The 19,231-nt window shown below is 38.6% G+C and overlaps 2 protein-coding genes across 2 annotated transcripts in view; one reads left to right on the plus strand and one right to left on the minus strand.

Moving 5' to 3' along the window:
• The window catches only part of LOC134855216 (large ribosomal subunit protein eL33-like), a 425,061-nt gene that overhangs the window by 219,472 nt on the left and 186,358 nt on the right, over positions 1–19,231 (minus strand). The window lies entirely within an intron of this gene.
• On the plus strand, positions 1,796–4,442 carry LOC134855359 (calaxin-like). Its single transcript, XM_063871861.1, has 6 exons — positions 1,796–1,873; positions 1,956–2,093; positions 2,529–2,633; positions 3,086–3,249; positions 3,728–3,832; positions 4,193–4,442. The coding sequence occupies exons 1-6, from the start codon at positions 1,798–1,800 to the stop codon at positions 4,304–4,306; spliced, it is 702 nt and encodes a 233-aa protein (XP_063727931.1). The 5' UTR covers positions 1,796–1,797; the 3' UTR covers positions 4,307–4,442.

Below are 19,231 nucleotides of genomic sequence, written 5' to 3' on the forward strand. Positions count from 1 at the left end.
TTCAGATAATGAGAAGCCAGGAGTTAAGGGAAAGGGTTGATCCATCTTCGATGGAGATGATGATTTTTATCTACTGAACAAAAACAATAGTAATATAATAAATAAGTAGTAGCCCTGTTTTTAGGAGTGACCTCGTGCTCTGGGGATACTAAGACCCAGCCATGAGCTCACTATTTTTGCATGTAATTCAGTTAATTAGAGCGTTCTGATCGAAGCCGGAAACAGTCGATATGTACTTCCGGGCGAATGTTACATAGATGTTTTTATGGCGCTCCTGGGTGTTATTCTTTTTTAACATCATGACCGGCAGAACCGTTAACGAGCACTCCGCGCCGAGCGGATGCTCAAAACAAGGCCCTAACCACCGGGGTGGAAGGGTAATTCGGAACGCGGAAGCCTTCCGGACTCCCGTGAATAGCTTTTTAAACTAGTTAAGACCGAAAATTCAACTACCAGGAAGGGTGGGGGGATTGGCCGTCCCGTCGTTTCCTGAGAGGTTTGTGACCAAAAACACTTAAAGATATACAGGAAAACAAACAAAAAGTAGTATAGTACCTAAGAAAAACATTTAAAAAATAATCGAAAAAACCAAAAACAGTAAAAAAAAAATCTGCAGAAATCATATTCCCAGACGAGATGTGATCCGACCCTCCCGTTTGTTGTTGTTAGAAATAATGTTGTTACAGGCATTTATATCAGTCAGGATCGTTACGGTCAAATTTGTGGCCCGTTTGTGGTGCTTGTACTGAATGGATATTTGAGTAATTAAACACGTTAATACTAATTTGCGCTCAATCCGGAAGGGTCTCGGGATTAGAGAAGAAGACTGATCCGGCAAGCAGTGCAAGGAGCGACAAGAAGGGGCTCAAGGACAACAAAAATCGACTGTTGGGCATCGTTAACAAGTTTTGTATCTCTTTTGGTTTTGTTGTCTCTATTGTGTCACAATTTGTCTTTGGTGTCTCTATTGTGAACTGTAAATTTGGATGTAGCAAGTTTGCTGCTCGTAGCACCTTTTCAGGATCACCCTTCACTGTTCGCACTATATTGTCAACATAACGGAGAAATAACTTAACTTGCTGTTCTGACTTATTTTTATCCCTTATCGCGATGCATTTTCTACAGTACCAGACGGTTTCACCTATAATTCGATACTCATCATCTGATATATCACCGCATTTTACGTGATACCAGTTCAAACAGCATCCACATTCCACATCTTTTGACCTGTACGTGAACTTCTTATTGCACTCGGGACTTATTCCATTAAAATCTTTTTCGGGTTAAAACCTCGATAGGGCAGTTTCGTACTGCTGATTTTAGGAGTATCATTTTAGGAGTTAGGAGTTTCATTGTGTGTTTGAATGATCTATTATCTCTCAATTCAATTATGCAGTGGTCGCTTCCTCCCCACCCTGACGTATGTGAATGCAAACAGGCGAGTCCTCTTTCTGAGATTAGTTCATTATAGTTTGGTTCAAAATGTCGCCATAGTTGATGTAGTATTCTTTTTTTTTTCAGTCCGATTCTGTCACTGAGTTTCACACTCTTCGGAAGTCTGTTTACTAGTGCGCTTGCTCGGATAAAGAAGTTCTGCTCGCATTTCGACAGTAGTATTCCAGTAATATTATGATTTGCTCTGAAAATTTGTTCAGAGCCTGTACTGCTGAGTTTTCTTGGAATATCGATATGTTTCCTTTGTGGTTCTTGAAATCCTTGACTTTCTTTTAAACTTTGATCTCTGTGATCGCAATGGACAATTTCAGTACATGCGAGATTTTTTGTATTTTAGATGATATGCCAGAAAATATTCAAAACAAATTGAACATATCCCAAATAGCTGACAAGTTGCTGAAAGATGCTTCTGTTCGATGTGAGTCGAATCGTACATTTGTTACAGTACGTTTAATCGTGTTTGACACAGTTATCCAAATTTTATTCGAAATTTGTTATAGTCTCGAAATGTGAAGTCGAGAATCTTCTGAAGTTGTTTTCGAAGTGTTCTCGTGATGCAGAGAAAATGGATAGAATGCGGTTTAGGGATGTTCTTCACAACATGTTTGAGATGACCGATGACATGCTAATGGATCGAAGTAAGCACTTTTTCTTACATCCTCATATTTCCTACCAATTTTTGAAGTTTTTGTAATTTGTTGGCAATATTCTTTTCGGTGAACACATCCCTTGGAGGTTAATTGTCCAAGTTTGCTCATTCTTACGTCGGAATGAATTTTGAACTCATGTCGACACGTAAATAGGATAAAAAATGCGAATAATCCTGGAATGTTCATTTCCTGACTGATATTTTTATTAAGTTCACGGATATTGCCAAGTGTTACTTTTTTTTACAATAATACAGAATCAACCAAGCGACAATTGTTACCACTTGTGCCAAATGTAAATGCAGTTGAGGAAATGTGTGCTACATGCCTATATCGTGTTTTGAATGTTCGCCTGTTACATTATTTCCTCTCCGGCTGAACTTGCTTCAGTTTTCGGCGGAGCTTTGAATGCTTGATGTGTTTCAGCGTTTAAGGCATTTGATCGAGACAATGACTCACTGATCAGCAAAGAAGAGTGGGTGAAAGGGATGTCCATCTACCTCAAGGGATCTCTGGAGGAGCAAGCTAAGTGTAAATTAGCATCTTCCTAATCAAGCCCCCGCTATCATACCTCGTTAAAACTTATTCCCATTCTTCGGCTAAGCTTATACCAATTTTTCGGCTATCTGTTAAAGGCCAAATGCTATTGAACGATTTTAAATTTTTTTTGATCATACGGAGAAACAAATAATCCACGAAGAACAGTGGACTTAAAGTATATTTTCTCGCTTGTACTTAGTTATGCTTTGAAAGGGCAAAACTAGTTGGATGAAACCAGTTTATGTTTTTCGTTTTTACTGAATCTAAAACTGTTCATTCTGACATCATTATTTCAGGTTAAATTGTCAAAAGCACCATTTTTGTTGATTAAGTTGCTGAAGATCACAGATGTTGCACTAATTTGGCCTTAATTGTAACTAAATGCATATGTGTTGACATAGTTCTGTTGTTTGTTTATTTTTGTTTGTGTGTTGTATTTGTAGTCTGTTTCGACGTGTACTCCATGTCAGCTGTGAATGCTACCGAGAGTGTAATCAGCAGAGAGGACATCCACTCTATGCTGAAGCACTGTCTGGTCAAACAACCCACCGAGGAGGATCCGGACGAGGGCGTAAAGGATTTGGTGGACCTCATGCTCAAAAAGATGGTAAGTGTTGTCCTGTTGAAATCTCTGACTCTTTCTGTTCAAAACGACCACTTCACTTGTTGAATTTAAAGTATATATTAAGCTGACAACTGGTTTGATGGTTGCTTATTAGTTAGTGATTTTTATCAACATATAAATATCAATCAATTTCAATACCATTTGTGAAATTATGGCGTGTCAGTTTATGGTTTAGCTATGGAATGTTATGTTTCCCACTCATGCTTTGAACCTTTTTTTATTGCCCCACCCCCTGGGCGGACTGGCCGGGCCTACTTTCCCTGAATAAACTGGATTTTGCTTCTTTTTAAAAATCCCATCGAAGTTGGTGGCACATGTTGTCCTTGTTAAATTTTCATCTGGCTTGATTTTAATTGTTAATTGTCTAATTGATGTTATGGGTGATTTGTATTTCAAATTTAAAACGGCTTTCTTGTGAGCCTTTTAGTTTGAGTATATCTCTCAGTATAACTGTGATTAGGACTTTGACAAGGACGGTAGGCTGTCTTACGAGGAGTACAGGAGATCAGTGGTGGAAGACCCTCTGCTATTGGAGGCATTCGGTCCTTGCCTCCCCTGCCCAAAGGTAAGCAGACGTCAGTTTCTTCACCACCAGAAATGTTATCTTAAAATAGGAAAAGTAGACTAGTTTAAGTGTGAAAGTTTCTGTCATTTTTGGAGGCTGAATAAAATCGGCGATATATTACAAGTTGTATTTATAATGTATTTCTGAGCCAACTGATGGCAAAAGGAGCGTAAAATTTGAAAGTTTGAATAATAATTAATCTGGCAGAATAATTGATATACGAAAACTATCTAAGTAGCATGTACTGTTGACTGAAAATCAAATGAACATATTAGGCAGTATACTTCTCAACTTTATTACATGCATATTTCTCAAAATTGTCACCTATTGTAATTTTGCTGCAATAAATTGCGTGTTTAGACGCGTCTGGTGTTCCTGCGCTCAATTGAAGACCCGAAGATGAAGAAGAACAACGGCAACAGTGGCGAAGTGGTGGCAGCAGCAGCCGAATCCAAACTGAGACCAGTGCCATGAAAGTCTCAACTGCGGACTTGGGCTCCTAATCGTTAAGCACAGAATAACTGCATTATTCACAAATCATGTTGTTGTTTACAGAGTTGCTTTCATCGCGTTCATCACAATCGCTTCTGTTAACCTCAAAAAGAATCGGATTTTTGGGGGGGGGGGTTTGGTACCTGGAAAGCGGAAAAAATAAGGTTCGAACATGCTGAGAATTTGTGAATCGTATTTAGTTTCGAGTAATTTATGGTTTGAGTATGAATATCTGATAAAGCACAAGTATTTGTCGGTGTTTTTCATTCCTTTCAAAGTGTCATGCTAAGTAGTGTTAGTCACCAATGGCAGGCCGTCTACTTTTTTTCTGAATTGACTATTTTGAAGGCCATTTCATTCATCGAGGGTTTTTTCGTGTCGCTCATTATCTTTTCGAGGATAGTGTTGTGATGGATTGTGTTCGCATGCTTGCTGTGGTATTTGGGAAATAATGTGGCCTATTAGTTAGAGAAGAAGATAATCGAATAAAAACACTGCTAACAAAAATATTTGTGTTCATAAAGTCTCGTATTCGGGGAGCAGAGACATTTAATTATCCGTTAGCATAAACCGTGTCCGACAATCAGACCAATAGCTTGTCCTGACTTTGCCCCTGGCTAATGTTCTTAGTTAAAGCGAACGCTGGTTTAACCGTTAATTGCTGCCGCCATTTGAATGGAACAGTCTCGCTCACTTCTGCTATGAGGTTTGTTTGAGGGGTTCAATACCGCACTAAGCTTTAGATTCTTTTAGTTTTGGTACCCGTTTTTGCTGCAAAGTGTTGACAATTCATATGCACCTGTAGTTGTTTTACCGGGTAGTGTTAGTGCACAGGTTTTTGACTTTTCGAAGAAGAATCATCGACAAAAACGGGAGCTTCAATTTTTTGACAACACAATAGCCATTTAAAATGGCGATATCCTTATGTTGGTCGTTCGGAAGAACGGAATATTTAAATGTAATGATAGAAGGTATTTAAAAAAGTGAACAGTTCAGAAACATAAAGAACTCCGCTTTATTGTAATATATGGTAATTTTTTTCTTTTTAATTTTACCGGAGAACTGCTTTTAAAGTGCGAATATGTTCTATTTCATTCTTAATGTCCTCATTTTTTTTTGCGTTGCGTTCGTTTTGCTGCCAGAGGTAAATGGTGGATCTTTTTTTTGGTTGCATATCCGATCAAAAAGACGGTTTTTTGTTTGCAGCGGATTCCCCTTGTTGTTGTCATTGCGATTGTCGGCGTTTACTCTTTTATTTTCGTTTAACAGCATCAATCATGTGCAATGCTTCAACTGCGTCAATCCGATTTATCTAAGTTTCGACTCGTCGTTTTTGTTATGAACGAGCACTGATACAATGCAATTATGAGTAGTAGTTATCAAGTCCACATCGTTATATGCTTTCTTAATCACTGCCTCTTGTTCAGTAAGCCGTTCCGTTATGTTTATGCCATGCCTGCTTAGGTTGTTTTTCTGATTTTTCAGATCTCCTGGTCTTGTAAATTTCTTGCTTTTCGTCAAAGTAATTGATTGTTGGCATATATTTTTTCCGTTATTCCCCATGTACATGTCCCCCAAGAGAAATGCGGCAGATATGCCTTGAAAATTTTTTTGATATCCGTTACATCATGTACTTCCCTTTAATCGAAAGTTGGATTCCGTAAACGAAAGTAGTGATTTGTAGTTAATCTTTCATTTCATGTTGCGCAGAGCTTTTTGTATAAATAATTTTTTTTCAATTTAAGATCTTTTATTTTTCAATCCTGTTTTGCTACTTTTTCCCGTAAAATTAACAGTTCTGATTCCACATAACTCACATTTTTGTTTCCCATTTTTTACTTATGGTTCCCTTCTAAGTCCCAGACTACTCATGAAGTCGGGTTCCTCTGTCGAATTTCATAATGTTTTTAAAACTCAGTGTGATATAAAAAACGACGAAAGAATCAATCTTTGCTTAACATCTGAATTTGTAAATCAGCGTGGGAAACTTTATGGAATAATGGCTTCTTAACTTATCAGGACGTTGGAATTTGCCGAAAAGGGTTAAGTTTTTAGTTTTGGCCGTTCAATTGAAATTTTTATGTCAACATTTGAAACGCGCGAGAGCAATCGTGTTCAGAACATATGCAAGATCAACCAACCGGTTTATATGTCTTGTAATCTGCTTGATAAAAGTCTCGACGAGCAGAATTAATGGGTTTCGCAAATGGGGCCTCTACTGAAACGCTACAAGCCACATTTTTTGTCAGATTGGATCATCAGGTTTGACGAGGCGAAGGAAATAAAAATTTCATAACTAGTGCTTTGTTCAGTTAGTGCTTTGTTCAGTTCTGATAGAATAGTTTTTTTTTTGTAAACTGTGTTGTGAATAATCTGAAAGATAATTAGCCTTTTACAAAATCGAATGCATGAAAGTTATTTCAAACAAGAACATTAAAAAAGAGCAGATTTCATTATAGCGTTGAACCTTGGGTACCTTTTTGCTAAAAAAAAACATGAAAACTTTGATTGGTGTGAAAATATCTTTTTGAATTTACCCAGCGGCTAAATCTGTTCTGATTGCGTGTAAACCCGAATTCAAATTCACGCTTGCTGAAAACAGAACCTTTTAGACGCACCGTGAAAAGACCGGTGTGAATTAGAATTGGTTCACAGACACAAGGCTGACACTAACAACAAAATGATTACAATTTTTTTTACAGTTCTCTCCGATGGCAAACAACTGTTGTGCTGTTTCGTGACAATTTGTTCCATGGTCGAGGGTTCATGAAGTTTTTTTTTCGGCTTATATCGGGTGCCATTAGTGTCACTTTCCATGTTGATGGATGTCCGGTTTGAAAGTTTAGCAGGCTGTCTATTTAGATAAAAATGGAAATTAAAATTGTTCATAAAAATAGGAAATTTTTGAACTCATCTACGTATTATGACAAAATTTATGTTTTTCTGGAAAATAGAATATTTCTTTTCATGACAATTTTTTAAAAAATCTTAAATGTTTAATTACGACCTCGCAAAAACACTCATGAAATGAGTTTTAAGTGAATTCCATTTATGTAGAATTAATAATCCTATATTTACCTACAAAGCTTGCTGTCTCATTCCGCTTGACAACAGCCGAACGCCCTTCACCCTGATGAGGTCCCCTCGGTATGGGCACGGTAGTAGAACTAAATGGCCTCTCCGACCGTGTTTATTTTGCGCTACATATAGCTATCTGGCGCGGTCTTGGTTGACACGGTAGTCGTAGGAATGAACTTCAAATAGCTGGGCGAGACCATGCAAATCCGTATCAACGATTTCCCTTTTTAAGAGGGTTTGATGGGATTAAAAAAGGGTAACTAAAAATTAAACTTGACTGGTAACAGGACAACTGGTTCGGTTCATGCTTGAGTAACTCGGCTTTTGGGTAAATTTATGGGGTTTACGCGTTAATAAATAGCAATCGAGGAATAACGTTGAACTATGACGGCACTGTCGAGGGTGACTGACTCATAGGACGTCAAATTAATGACTGGTCTATGCTTCGTAAGTAACGGGGTGCTACCCATCGTAAGTCATATACTGTTTCCTGTTGTTAAAAGTTTGCAATTCAGTTTCGTGCGGATCTTGAAGTATGGATATAGCGTTTTCATCCTGCAAAGTTACCTTCCCGAAGCGGTAGAGGATTTGGCTACTGAGGGATAAGATAAAGCCCTACGACGGAATGCCTTACATCGTTTTGGGGATGAATCATGGAGCATGGCTTTAAGCCCTTCAGATCTGGCCTCATGAAAAACTACAATTTTGGTATAAGCGGAAAATTTCATCAAACATTTTAAAGTTTGCGCACAATATTACGAATTGAAACGCAAGTACGTGTAGTTAAGATGATTATTCGATAAGATAAGGTAAACAATGAGTCAGGCTTAGACAAGATCAAGTTTGGAAGAATTGGTCCTCTTATGCCAAAATTGTTGGACCCCCATCCGGAAAAAAACAGGACAACCCAGACGCCATGGGGGCAAGTGATAACGGTTCCCGGAAGTGCACGTCGTCCCAACAGATCTTGATAACTAACGGCATTATTGGGCTCTACTTTAAGCATGCGGCAGACCTAAGCAATGGATGCTTAAGGATGGAACCGCAAACTTTTTGGACCCCCACCCCCACTTCGGATGTAGGCCCTAAGTAAATGAACCCACCCCTAAGTTCCGGTTTTTTTTTATCGAAACCAGGTAATGTTAGAACGCCTATCCTTTAGAAATAACTAGTGGAAATAGAATTCGATCATTGAGTGGGAACAAGGGTGGATTAATGATCTGTATTGAGGCCTAAAATGATATCGTGTTTTTCGTCTATACTGTGGAAAAAGTGGAATTAATTAAAATGGACTTGGTAAAAATTGAGTTGAACTTAGCTTGGCGAATGCGCTTGTGATAGAAGTACGACCTGAACGTAGAAAAGCACTCGCAGATCGGCTAGTTTATATATAAGCAGGGAACGGGAAGTAAGGAACCTAACTAGACGAAGGAAGAGGATATTTAATGTGCTTCCGGGAGGTAGTTTTTTGACCCGAGGGAACATCCGGTGAGGCAATGGCATGAACTTCTGAGCTAAAACGTTGTAATTGGAATTAGATGTAATTTGGATTTTGAGTGCATAAAATACGACTATAGCCCATGAATATATACTTGCCGGCCCCAGGAAACGGAAACATTCACGTGCTAATCAAAATAAACTTTGGGAGGCTCACTGAGTAAACATAGCTCGGTTTAGAGTTTGACTTGAACCCGGGGGCTAGAGTTCACGGAGGCCAGGTATTAGTTGAATAGGATCGTATGAAATTTGTTTGCTTGGGTCAAACTGTAACACCTAACGCATACCTGTATCTACTAAGTGTGATGCACTTAATAAAAGAAACCAAATTTGGCACATGTCAGTGTTGACAAAGGAGGGATGAAGTTTTAGAACATGTGCAGAGAAGTAAATTAAGAGGATGCCAGGGCTGATGGTGAATGGCTTGATTTTAACCAAAACTAAGTGTAATTAAAGATAACGAACCGAACGGGGGGCTAAGGAACCGGAGAGCCAACAAGATGCAGAACATAATAGAACTTGAAAAGCAACTAGGCCTGTAATTTTAAGTCGTTTTGATCTCCGATAATAGTGACTGTTGGAGTGAGCCAGTGCGTGAGGGAAACTGAAATTAGTAATGCTTTAGTAAGAACGTATTAATTTGATAAGAGGCTACCGTATATTTGAATTGCGAGAGGCAATGAAATAGGCTACTCGCAGACCCACAAATCTCGTTAAGTGAATGATTATATTCCGGTCATCCTATAGATCTTGTCTGTTTGCATATCGGTTATCTTGAGTTTAATTATCAGCAAACATCGTGCGAGTCGGGTCTGAAGTCGGATAAAAACAGGAAGGGCAAGAGAAAGGGGCGCATTAGAGTTCGATGCAGGAAACCGAGCTACTAAAATTCTTTTCGTCGGATATTGGAAATCGGTCTTTCCCTTGCTGGGTCTCAACACAAGCCAGAGAAGTATGTTGGGAAGTTATCCCTTAGTCCAGTTGGCAAAATTTACTTTTTATAGAATAAGACAAAACTGTTGGCTGTTATCGATTCTTTGAGTTTCTATTGTGGTTTTGTCCATAAATTGAGTTTCTGTTAAGTTTAATTATTCTCATTGTATTTTCTCCAACTTGCTAATCCACCTTTCAATGCGCGACAGATGGTTTTTTGTTACACTTTCGATTAGCAAGCTTAATCAAATCGGAACTTAACCTTTTTTCGGCTAAACAGATCGTTTAACAGAATCACTTAGTATCTTGGTTCATATTGAATTCAATTTTTTATGCGTCTCCAGTACATTTAGTCTGGAAGTAGAGGATCAGCCTGGGACAGCAAAGGTCGTAGGTTCGAATCTGATCAGGACTTGTTGAAATATTTCGTTTCAAAGAAGTTGTTGGCTTATTATATGTCTGCGTATGTTTTGTGGGCTAAGTTGCATCTTATAATGTTTTTGCTGTATGCAGTTTTCATTGTAATTACTCCTGAAATTTGTAATTCTACTAGCCTTGACTTCGTAAATTTTCTTATTTTTTTTGCTTGGAAAATTTTTCGGCCTTAAAGATTTCAGCTTGTGTTTTTTCGGCTTACTAACTAGAATTTGGGTTCGTTGAAAGAACGATTTTTTGCTTACACCTGGGTCGCACAAGTTATGCTTAATTCTGGAGCGCACAAATGTTGAACATCTCTGAATAGAAATTTTAGTGATTTATTGTTGGTTGTTAAGTTTTTCATGGCTGTGATAACTAATAGTTTAATGCAAGTTATTATAAAACCGAATGAGTAAAACGTTTAATTTAAACGGATAACTTCTCTTGGTTTTAGATTAGAGATCATGACTATCTTTTCATGTGTCTCCTAGAACAGCAACGTCCGAAATGACTATTGCGTTTGGCCTGCATGAATGGCCTTGAAAAATAATCACAATACATAACAGAATAATTAATAGCACTATTCTCCAAGGTTACTGTGGTAGCAGTACTACACGGTACCACATTCCCCTGGCGACAACAAAATTTTATATCGTACTTTATGAAATTTTATAAATAATACGAGTTGATTCAAAGTTTACTGAAAAAGTTCTCTTTTTCTTTAGTTTTCCTTTGTTATCTTCTTCAGTACTTCCTCCTTATTTCTTGCGACGTTCCATGATCCCGCCTCGTCCAGCGATGTAGCACCAAACTTTCTTTTGAAGAGGTGTCTCTCTAGCCTGTCAAACGTGTTGTTTTCCGAAGTTTCTTTGTTGTTTAGGTTCAACTTCGCTAATCGCAATCTGTAGGCCTCAAGTGCTGCCAAATTTAACTCAGTGACATCGTCCTCACAATCGATCAGTTTTATCGAGTGTGATACGGGACTGCCATATCTCTTCGGTCCCTGGTTTTTAGTTTGTCTGCTACTCCGTCTGACTGTCGTGGTATCTTCCTCTTTTTCCGATTCATCCGCAAATCCTGGTGTGGAGTAATCTACTGGGTCCATTTGTTGTGACAGTAGTTTTTCTGCTTCTTTTTGGACTCCTCGGGTCAACACCTGGTTTGTTATTTCCTCCCATTCTTGCGATGTCATGTTATGATTCTGGAATGTGTCCAGAATTTCCTTTTCACTTGTCTGTTGTGTGATTTTTTTGTTTGTTGGAGCTTATTCCGGTGCAGACGACTCTATGTATACTGCCTCATTGCTCGTATCCCGTTTCTTAGTAACTGTTTTGGTAGCTTTTGTCGTTCGTGGTTCTTGTATTTTGCCTCTTGTCGGTTTTGTGTTCTGAAATACCGGTCCTGCTCTGTTCGGTTTTCCCCTTTTTCCTCCTAAGTTAAGACCTCCGCCGGTCTTAGTGTCTTTTGATGTAACTATGCTCGGCGAGTTTTGGAACTTTTCCTTTAGTTGACTATCTTCTATGTTTTCGTCTATTGTCCCCCGGTCTTTCGCGTCGTGTTCTTCAGCAGAATCGCTGTCTTCCTCTTCCTGATGTGTTACTGTTTTCTGCTGTTTACTTCGCGGTTCTTCCCCAGTTGGGCTCCTCTTCTTCTCCGAATTATGTGCTTTGGGCTGTGCTGGCAGTTTAGATCTCGCTATGTCGCTCTTTCTGTATACTGCACCAGCAGCCGTTTTAATGGTCGATGGTGTCTCTGATAATATCTTGGTTTTCAAGGGTATTGTCAGGGCCTTTCCGCTTTTCCTTTGCTCGTGTTTCCGGAGGAAACTTCCAGACAAATTCTCCTTTAATGTAGTTTGTTTGTCCTCGATGAATCCACGTTCCCATGAGTATAAGAGTTCTTTCCTCAGTTCGGGATTTATCGTGCTGGTTTCATCTACGACCCGGCGTAGTTCGCTGTCTGAGAGGTCCCGTCTGGTGGCATTCCACCTAGCGTTTGCCTCTAGAAGTTGTTTTAATTCCTTTGCTCTGGCCCTATCTTTCGCTGTCGCCGTGTCGTGTCGAAACAAAGGGCTTGTATCCCTGCTGTTCTGTCCTTTCCGAATGATTTTAACATTCTCCCTCGACTGATCGATTCGCCTTTTCAACTGTGATGCTGTTAGCGCAGATCTCTCCAAGTGTTCTTTATCTAAACGATCAGAATCCATCAGAAATGTATCCCTTACAATCTTAAATTCCGTTTTCGGTAATCGACCAAAGTGTGCTTCAAACGGGGACACTTTTATTGATTTCTGTTTATTCCATCTTAGGTCCGTAATTATTGTGCTCAAGCATAATTTAATCGATTGTACTTTCTCTTCGAGTAGCATTACCCCCAATCTTCTTTTAATGGTTTGTATCGTTCGTTCAACTAAACCGCATCCTCGATGATCCCCGACTGGACAGAATTTTTGCGCGAGGTTATTTTCGGTGCAAAATTTTTTCATTGCTTTCCCTTTGAACCCAGAAAAATGATCCGTTTTAATTGATTCCGGTATTCCATGTGTGTCTATGTAAGTACGGAGAAATTTTATTGTTGATTTTACCCCTGTAGATTTCGTTACTTTGACTGATGGAAATTTTGAGTATCTATCAATAGCAACCAATAAGTATATCTTCTTCCCCTTATGGTCTTCAAGTGGGCCGGCATAATCTAATTGTAGCTCTTGACCTGGCTGTGACAACAGTGGGAGTGGTTTAGCCGAAATTTTTGGAATTAGGTATTTAGCGTTCTTACCATAGCGAGTACAACTTCTACATTCTTCGGCCATATTGACTATGTCTTTGTGCATATGCGGCCACCACAGGTAGTTTGAGACCTCCAACATTGCTTCCTGTCCAGGATGACCTTGGTGAAGTCGTCGGAGCACTGCTTGCCTCAACTTTTCGGGCACGGCCAAACAACTGTTCACCAGGAGGCAATCATCTACCACCGACATCTGGTGCCACAGAGGATTGGTGTAGGGCCCCATGAGCTCGAATCCATGTCTGTCGTTTCGTTCCACCACTCTTCTGAGCCGATCCATCCAGGTATCTTCTGATACTAATTCCGCGAGTAGACTTTTGTCAAATAATTTGTCGAGTGAAAGCGGGTTTTCTGCCTCCATTAGCTGTTCCCCCCGTTTGTACTCGGATTTTCTTGAATTGTGTCTTATTTTCTGTTGTTCTGTGATCTCACAAGTCTCTGTTCCTGAACAGTAATCCCGGTCGCCACTATCCAGAGTTAAGTCGACTTCGACGATTTGTCCCACTTCCGCTTCGTCTCCAGATGTGATTAGTCCTGGTGGTTTCGGGCTTTGTATCCCCGAAATGGCCTCTAACTCCATTGCTGGTAATGTGGGTTCTGTAGGTTCTGTACTCCTTCCTGAACCAACCAGTTCCCAGAATGAAACTAATTTTGATTGAGCTGTTGAAACAGTTGAAGTTGATTGTCCTCTTTTTCCTGGGCTGGCTGTTGAAGCAGTTGAAGTTGATTGTCCTCTTTTTCCTGGGCTTGCCCTGCCTTGTGTGTTTGGCAAATACCACCTCGCCTGTGGTATTTGTTCGAAGTCCGACTCCTCTAAGTCTGATCTGTTTGGTGTCCTTTGTATCATCCTGGTTCTTTGAAACGTTGTTGTTACTTCTTCTCTCAATGTATTGATGTTATTTCGCTCCTGAATCCTGACCATCTTTTTTTCTTTTCCGCTTTTTTCCAATTCGCCTGAGTGCATTTTGCCTGATTTGTGATTTAAAAAATTTCTGGTTTTTTCTAATGATTGAACCGACTGTATCCGCTGACGATTTTGAGATAAACTGATTTTTGGATTTTCACGCTTTTCTCGTTGAAACGAACGCGAATCTTCATTTCTTTCGTTCCGGTCGTGCTTTGTCCGTTTTGGACCGTTTTGGTTGCCATAGCAACGGGTAGATGACGTGTTCTTATTCGACGCATTTTGATCAAATCTAGAATATTCTAGAAAGTTTTCGTTCCGGTCGAGCCTATCCTGATCATTTAGTCGACTGTTTAAACAGTCGAGAGCTTTATGGAAACTTTCAATTGATGTAACTACAAATTTCTCATCCAACACTGACTCCGGCCAAGGTTCACCCTTTGGATTTCGAGAAAGATAATCTACTATACCCATATCTTTCCCTGGCAGATGAACAACCTTAAATTGATAGGGTAATAGTCTGTCAACCCATCTAGTTAATCTAGATTGGTACGTTTAATTTGATTTGTTTTCATCCAAAGCAGAAACCAGCGCTTTGTGATCTGTAGCTATCCCGAATTCCTTACTTAATAAGTAGTGTTTAAATCGATCAACCGACCATACAACTGCAAGCAGTTCGAGCTCATTTGTGGAATATGTTTTTTCTTGTGTGTTTAGGTATCTGGAAGCGAATGCGATTGGTATCCACTCCCTCTCAACGTTTTGTTGTTCTAGCGATGCGCCCAGCCCACTGTGACTGGCATCACATTTCACCCTAGTATCTAGACTGGGGTCGTAATAATGAATTTTTGTTATATTTCAAGTTGACTTAAGTTGACTGTACGCGTACTTCAAATCTAGTACTGAGAAATACAGTTTACCGCTTGTATTTGCTGTGACAATTTGGCTAACACCATCTAACAATTCGTCCACATTTGGCATTTGATACTTATTTTTAAACAACTGTCTATTAATGGGTTTTGCATCTAGCGCCAATTTTATGGAATCATCTTTTTTCACTGTTATTACAATAGGTGCTATAAAGCAATCACTAGTGCATTTGTCTAGTCGTTCTATATGCCCTTCTTTTAACAATTTTTTCATTTCCTCGTTCACTTTCTCCTGTATGTGTATCAAAATGCGTCTCCCCTTTTCTTGTAAAGGACAGAGTGGGTATTTGAACTTTGTGCTGACCACATGGTTTTTTGAACACCCTTGACGATCAAAAAGATTCTTAAATTTACTGTAAAATTTGTTTTTCCAACCTTCTGACTGTTCGCACAGTAAGACATCAAACCTCGTCTTTTCTTTTGGTGCCAACTTCTGTGTTGTGTGTATTCCCACTTTGCTCTGTAAATCCAGCCCCAAAATACACCGTGTGCGTCTTTCTGTGATTAGGAACGATGCTCCCACCACTTCCCACCCCGCCGAACGGATGTTCGTGGTGATTGCACCCAGTATGTTTATCGGCTGTTTGTTATAGTCTACAAATTTTGTAGTCAGATTGAGATTTTCCCGTGGGATGAACTTGGTTTTTTTTCGAAGATTCTAAGATCGTTTTTGCAGTCGCCCAGTTCAAGAAAGATACTGGACTACCCGTATCGATAATCATATTTATGATCTGATGATCGATTCTCACCAGAGCTTTTAGTGACCTTATTTGTTTCGATCGAGTATTTCGTCTAATGTCAACCTTCTGTACATCCTTTCTGTACTTTTCGGTTTCTTTGTTTTTGTTTGATTGCTGTTTTATATATTCATCTATTTTTTCCAGCGAAGACAGTTCTGATTCAACAGACATAATTTCGAACTCCTCACACGATTCGAATGACTGAATCAAATTACACTCTTCATCTGAGCTTGATGATTTTTCTGCAATCTCATTCACTTGTTGTGATTTACACATTTTTGCGAAGTGATTCGGTTTAGAACAATTTTTACATGTCTTGCCCATGGCCGGACATTTCTTCAGATATCCTTCTCCGAATATTCGACCACATCGCGTACACGTCTTTGAGTCTGAAAAATTTCTCCCCTCCTTTCTGTCTGTAAATTTTTTCCTGTACCCATTGTTTGGTTGTCTCCTTCCGCTAGCTTTTTTGTTGCCGATACTCATTATGGGTTCTTGTTTTATCTTCGCTGCTCCATTTACCTGAACTGTACTTGCAGTCGTTGCATTAGTTTTCTGAAACACCTGAGTTGTCTGCTTACTTTGTTCAAACTTTAACGCTCTTTTCAGTACTTCCTCTGGTGAAAATGTTTCAAATGTTAATGTGTCTTGTAATACCACGTTCTTCATTTTCGAGATGAATAGGTCCCGCACTAATTGATCCTCGAGTGTTCCTAGCTCAGCTTTAGCTGCTTGAGCAGTTAATGCTGCATGAAATGCCTCGAGTGTTTCCCCAGTTTCCTGTGATCGATTAAATAGTTTATAACGTTCATAAGTAACACTTTGTGATTTATCAAATGATACTTTCGCCAATGCCACCATCTCTCGAAATTCAAACTTTGACACTTCCACATGTGGATTCTTCTGAACGAATTTCTTCTTGCCTTCTGTGCCCAACGCCAAGAATAGTCTGGAAGCGACTCTTTTCTGTACCTCATTGTAGTATACGTTATGACCAACCTTTGGTCCTCTAGCTCTTCTTTCTTCATTTTCCAGATTAATTTTGTCCCGGGCTAGTTGGTCTCTGGCTTCTCTATCTGCAATCGCCTGTGGATTTTCGTGTTCCCTTGGGGTTTCTGGTCTTGGTAACTGTTCCAACAGAACTTCTTTTGGTTCTTGTAACAAAAGTTCCGGGTCCACGCTCTCCTTCACGGTCACTGCCAAGAAAAATTGATCTAACCATATCCTAAAGTTCCAAGGAGGGTCGGAGTTCGCGGTTGTCCAAAATACCGGAATCCCCATATCCGTTCTGTTGTCTTGGGACAGAAATCCTGCTGGCTGCGCCATGTGATAACTATTAGTTTAATGCAAGTTATTATAAAACGGAATGAGTAAAACGTTTAATTTAAACTGATAACTTGTCTTGGTTTTAGATTAGAGATCATGACTATCTTTTCATGTGTCTCCTAGAACAGCAACGTCCGAAATGACTATTGCGTTTGGCCTGCATGAATGGCCTTGAATAATAATAACAATACATAACAGAATAATTAATAGCACTATTCTCCAAGGTTACTGTGGTAGCAGTACTACACGGTACCACAATGGCAACCATTTTTTCGCTCAATAATTGTTTTCGAATTTTTGTTAAATGCTATCGCTTGTGTTTCTGGAGGTGTTTTCGCAGAAAAAAAATATCAATTTTTGTTTCATTTGGACTTAGTGGCTCTCCTTTCCTTTCCTGTCCGCTAGCTTGCAATGCAATTTTTAATGGTATTGCTTCGCCTCTGTTTCTATAATGTTGAAGCCCATCATCTATTAGGTTTCTTCCTAATTGGCTGAAGGGTAACGTCATTGCCATTGCATCCTACGGTCAGGGGCTCGCGTCTCTTGGACCTTGTTTTTTTTCCAATATGACTGCAATTGAGAAAGATTTGGTTTAATATGTTTTTTCAGACTTTCATTTGTGTGCTAGAATTTGAAAGACTTTAATATTTTTTTTATAAAATCATATTTTTTTCGTATGAACTTTGTGTCTGCTGAATGATTTTCTTTTTGTTGACTCTTTGTAAGTTTTGCTCCATTGCTAATTTAATAATCAAATGTATCGGATTTTTGTCTGGATTATTATTTCAAAACTTATTATTTTATCAATTTATATTGTTTTTTATTGTTTTTGTTGCATCGCAAGTTGTGCGGAGCTCCGCTTTGCGTCTGTGTTAACTTCTCGAACTGTCTGTTTTCTAATTATTACTTAAAATGCAGTCAAAATGTGAAGAGGAATCTTTTTCAAAAACAATGCCAATAACATTAGAAATCTTGTGAGACCTTTACTAATCTGAATGCTTGTCTTGTAAAAAATTGGAACTTGGGCCAGCTAGCTTCGTAGCCACCTTTTTCGAAACAATTGTTTTCTTGGTGATCCGCAAAATTTGTATGAACGTCAAATAGATTTCAAAATACCTAAAACAATATTATTCGCTCTCATATTTTCTTACGCTAGAGTTGCTACAAACTTTTGCCCAATTTTAAAATGTATTAAGAGCTACCAGTTAAGTTATACTCGTTTTGTATTTCCGTGTCAGGTTAACAGAAAAAAATATATGCGTGAAGTTACAATCAGAGTTTTCTTTCCGGCTGAGGTTAACAGAAATTAATTTTGCGTGCAATTACAATCATGTTAGTGTATTTAGTTTTGTTTCAGTTGCTTGATAGTGCAATAAAAATAAAATGGTGCGGAAATATATATTTGACAGCCTGTGTATAATTGTGAAATATTGTAAATTGTAAATTATTGTTTGTTTCATGCTTTCATTTAGGTTACTTGAATTGAATCCATGTTTTCTTTTTTTTTTAAATCATAGATCATCTCTTGCAGCTAGTGTAGATTAAAAAATCAGGCTCGTTGCTTGAGAATGAGATGCAACCTTTCCCACTCAAGAAAATAGTAATAATTTCTGCGATTAGAAAGGGTATTGCAACCGGATATTAGACTAATTTCCCATATACAACCTGAAACAAGACTTTTCAGTTTGTTTTATCTCAGCTACCAAACTTACTGTTAGGTGTCAAGTTAAAATCTATGCCTTGCCGAATCCGACCAGGAACTGTTCTTTTTAGCAAAGTGTCGTAATTGTCACAATACAGACTCTCTTATTATGTAAGCATTTTTTCTTATAGTTCAAAATCTTGTATTTTTGATATTTTCCTGTGATGTTGCAGGTAATTAAGTTCACAAAGAGTTGAACTTCTTTTTTGTAATTTTCTTCGGTTTCATTACAATTTACAGTAAGTTTCATAGACCTCTAAGCCAAAAGATCGAAGTGATAGTGTCATGTCTTAAATTTTCTGAGTTATGTTTTTATCTGAGTACAAGACGTAACAAGGATAGCCGGTTACTGTGTTAGTAGCACAGAATGTTCCGACTATAGTTTTTTTCAAAATTTGTGTAGTTTTTTTCTGGTTGGTGTGATAAAACGATCTGAAGTAAAAATCTAATTAGGGCATATTAGATAGAAATATGGTCAAACTGGACAAAAGTTTTTGTAAAAAATGACTTAAAAAAACTCAAATAGATAAAAAATTACTGAAGCTACAAAACTCCAAAAACTAGTTTTATTTGCTTAAAATTAAGTTTTAAGGTCTT

Source organism: Symsagittifera roscoffensis, chromosome 10, assembly GCF_963678635.1.
Source record: "Symsagittifera roscoffensis chromosome 10, txSymRosc1.1, whole genome shotgun sequence".
NCBI classification, from domain to species: domain Eukaryota; kingdom Metazoa; phylum Xenacoelomorpha; order Acoela; family Convolutidae; genus Symsagittifera; species Symsagittifera roscoffensis.

Bases quoted from the DNA above. Each gene is read 5' to 3' on its own strand.
- LOC134855359 (XM_063871861.1), top strand. From the start codon at position 1,798: ATGCCAGAAAATATTCAAAACAAATTGAACATATCCCAAATAGCTGAC. The intron at 1,874-1,955 runs GTGAGTCGAATC...AATTTGTTATAG, and splicing joins GAAAGATGCTTCTGTTCGAT to TCTCGAAATGTGAAGTCGAG. The intron at 3,833-4,192 runs GTAAGCAGACGT...TTGCGTGTTTAG, and splicing joins CTTGCCTCCCCTGCCCAAAG to ACGCGTCTGGTGTTCCTGCG.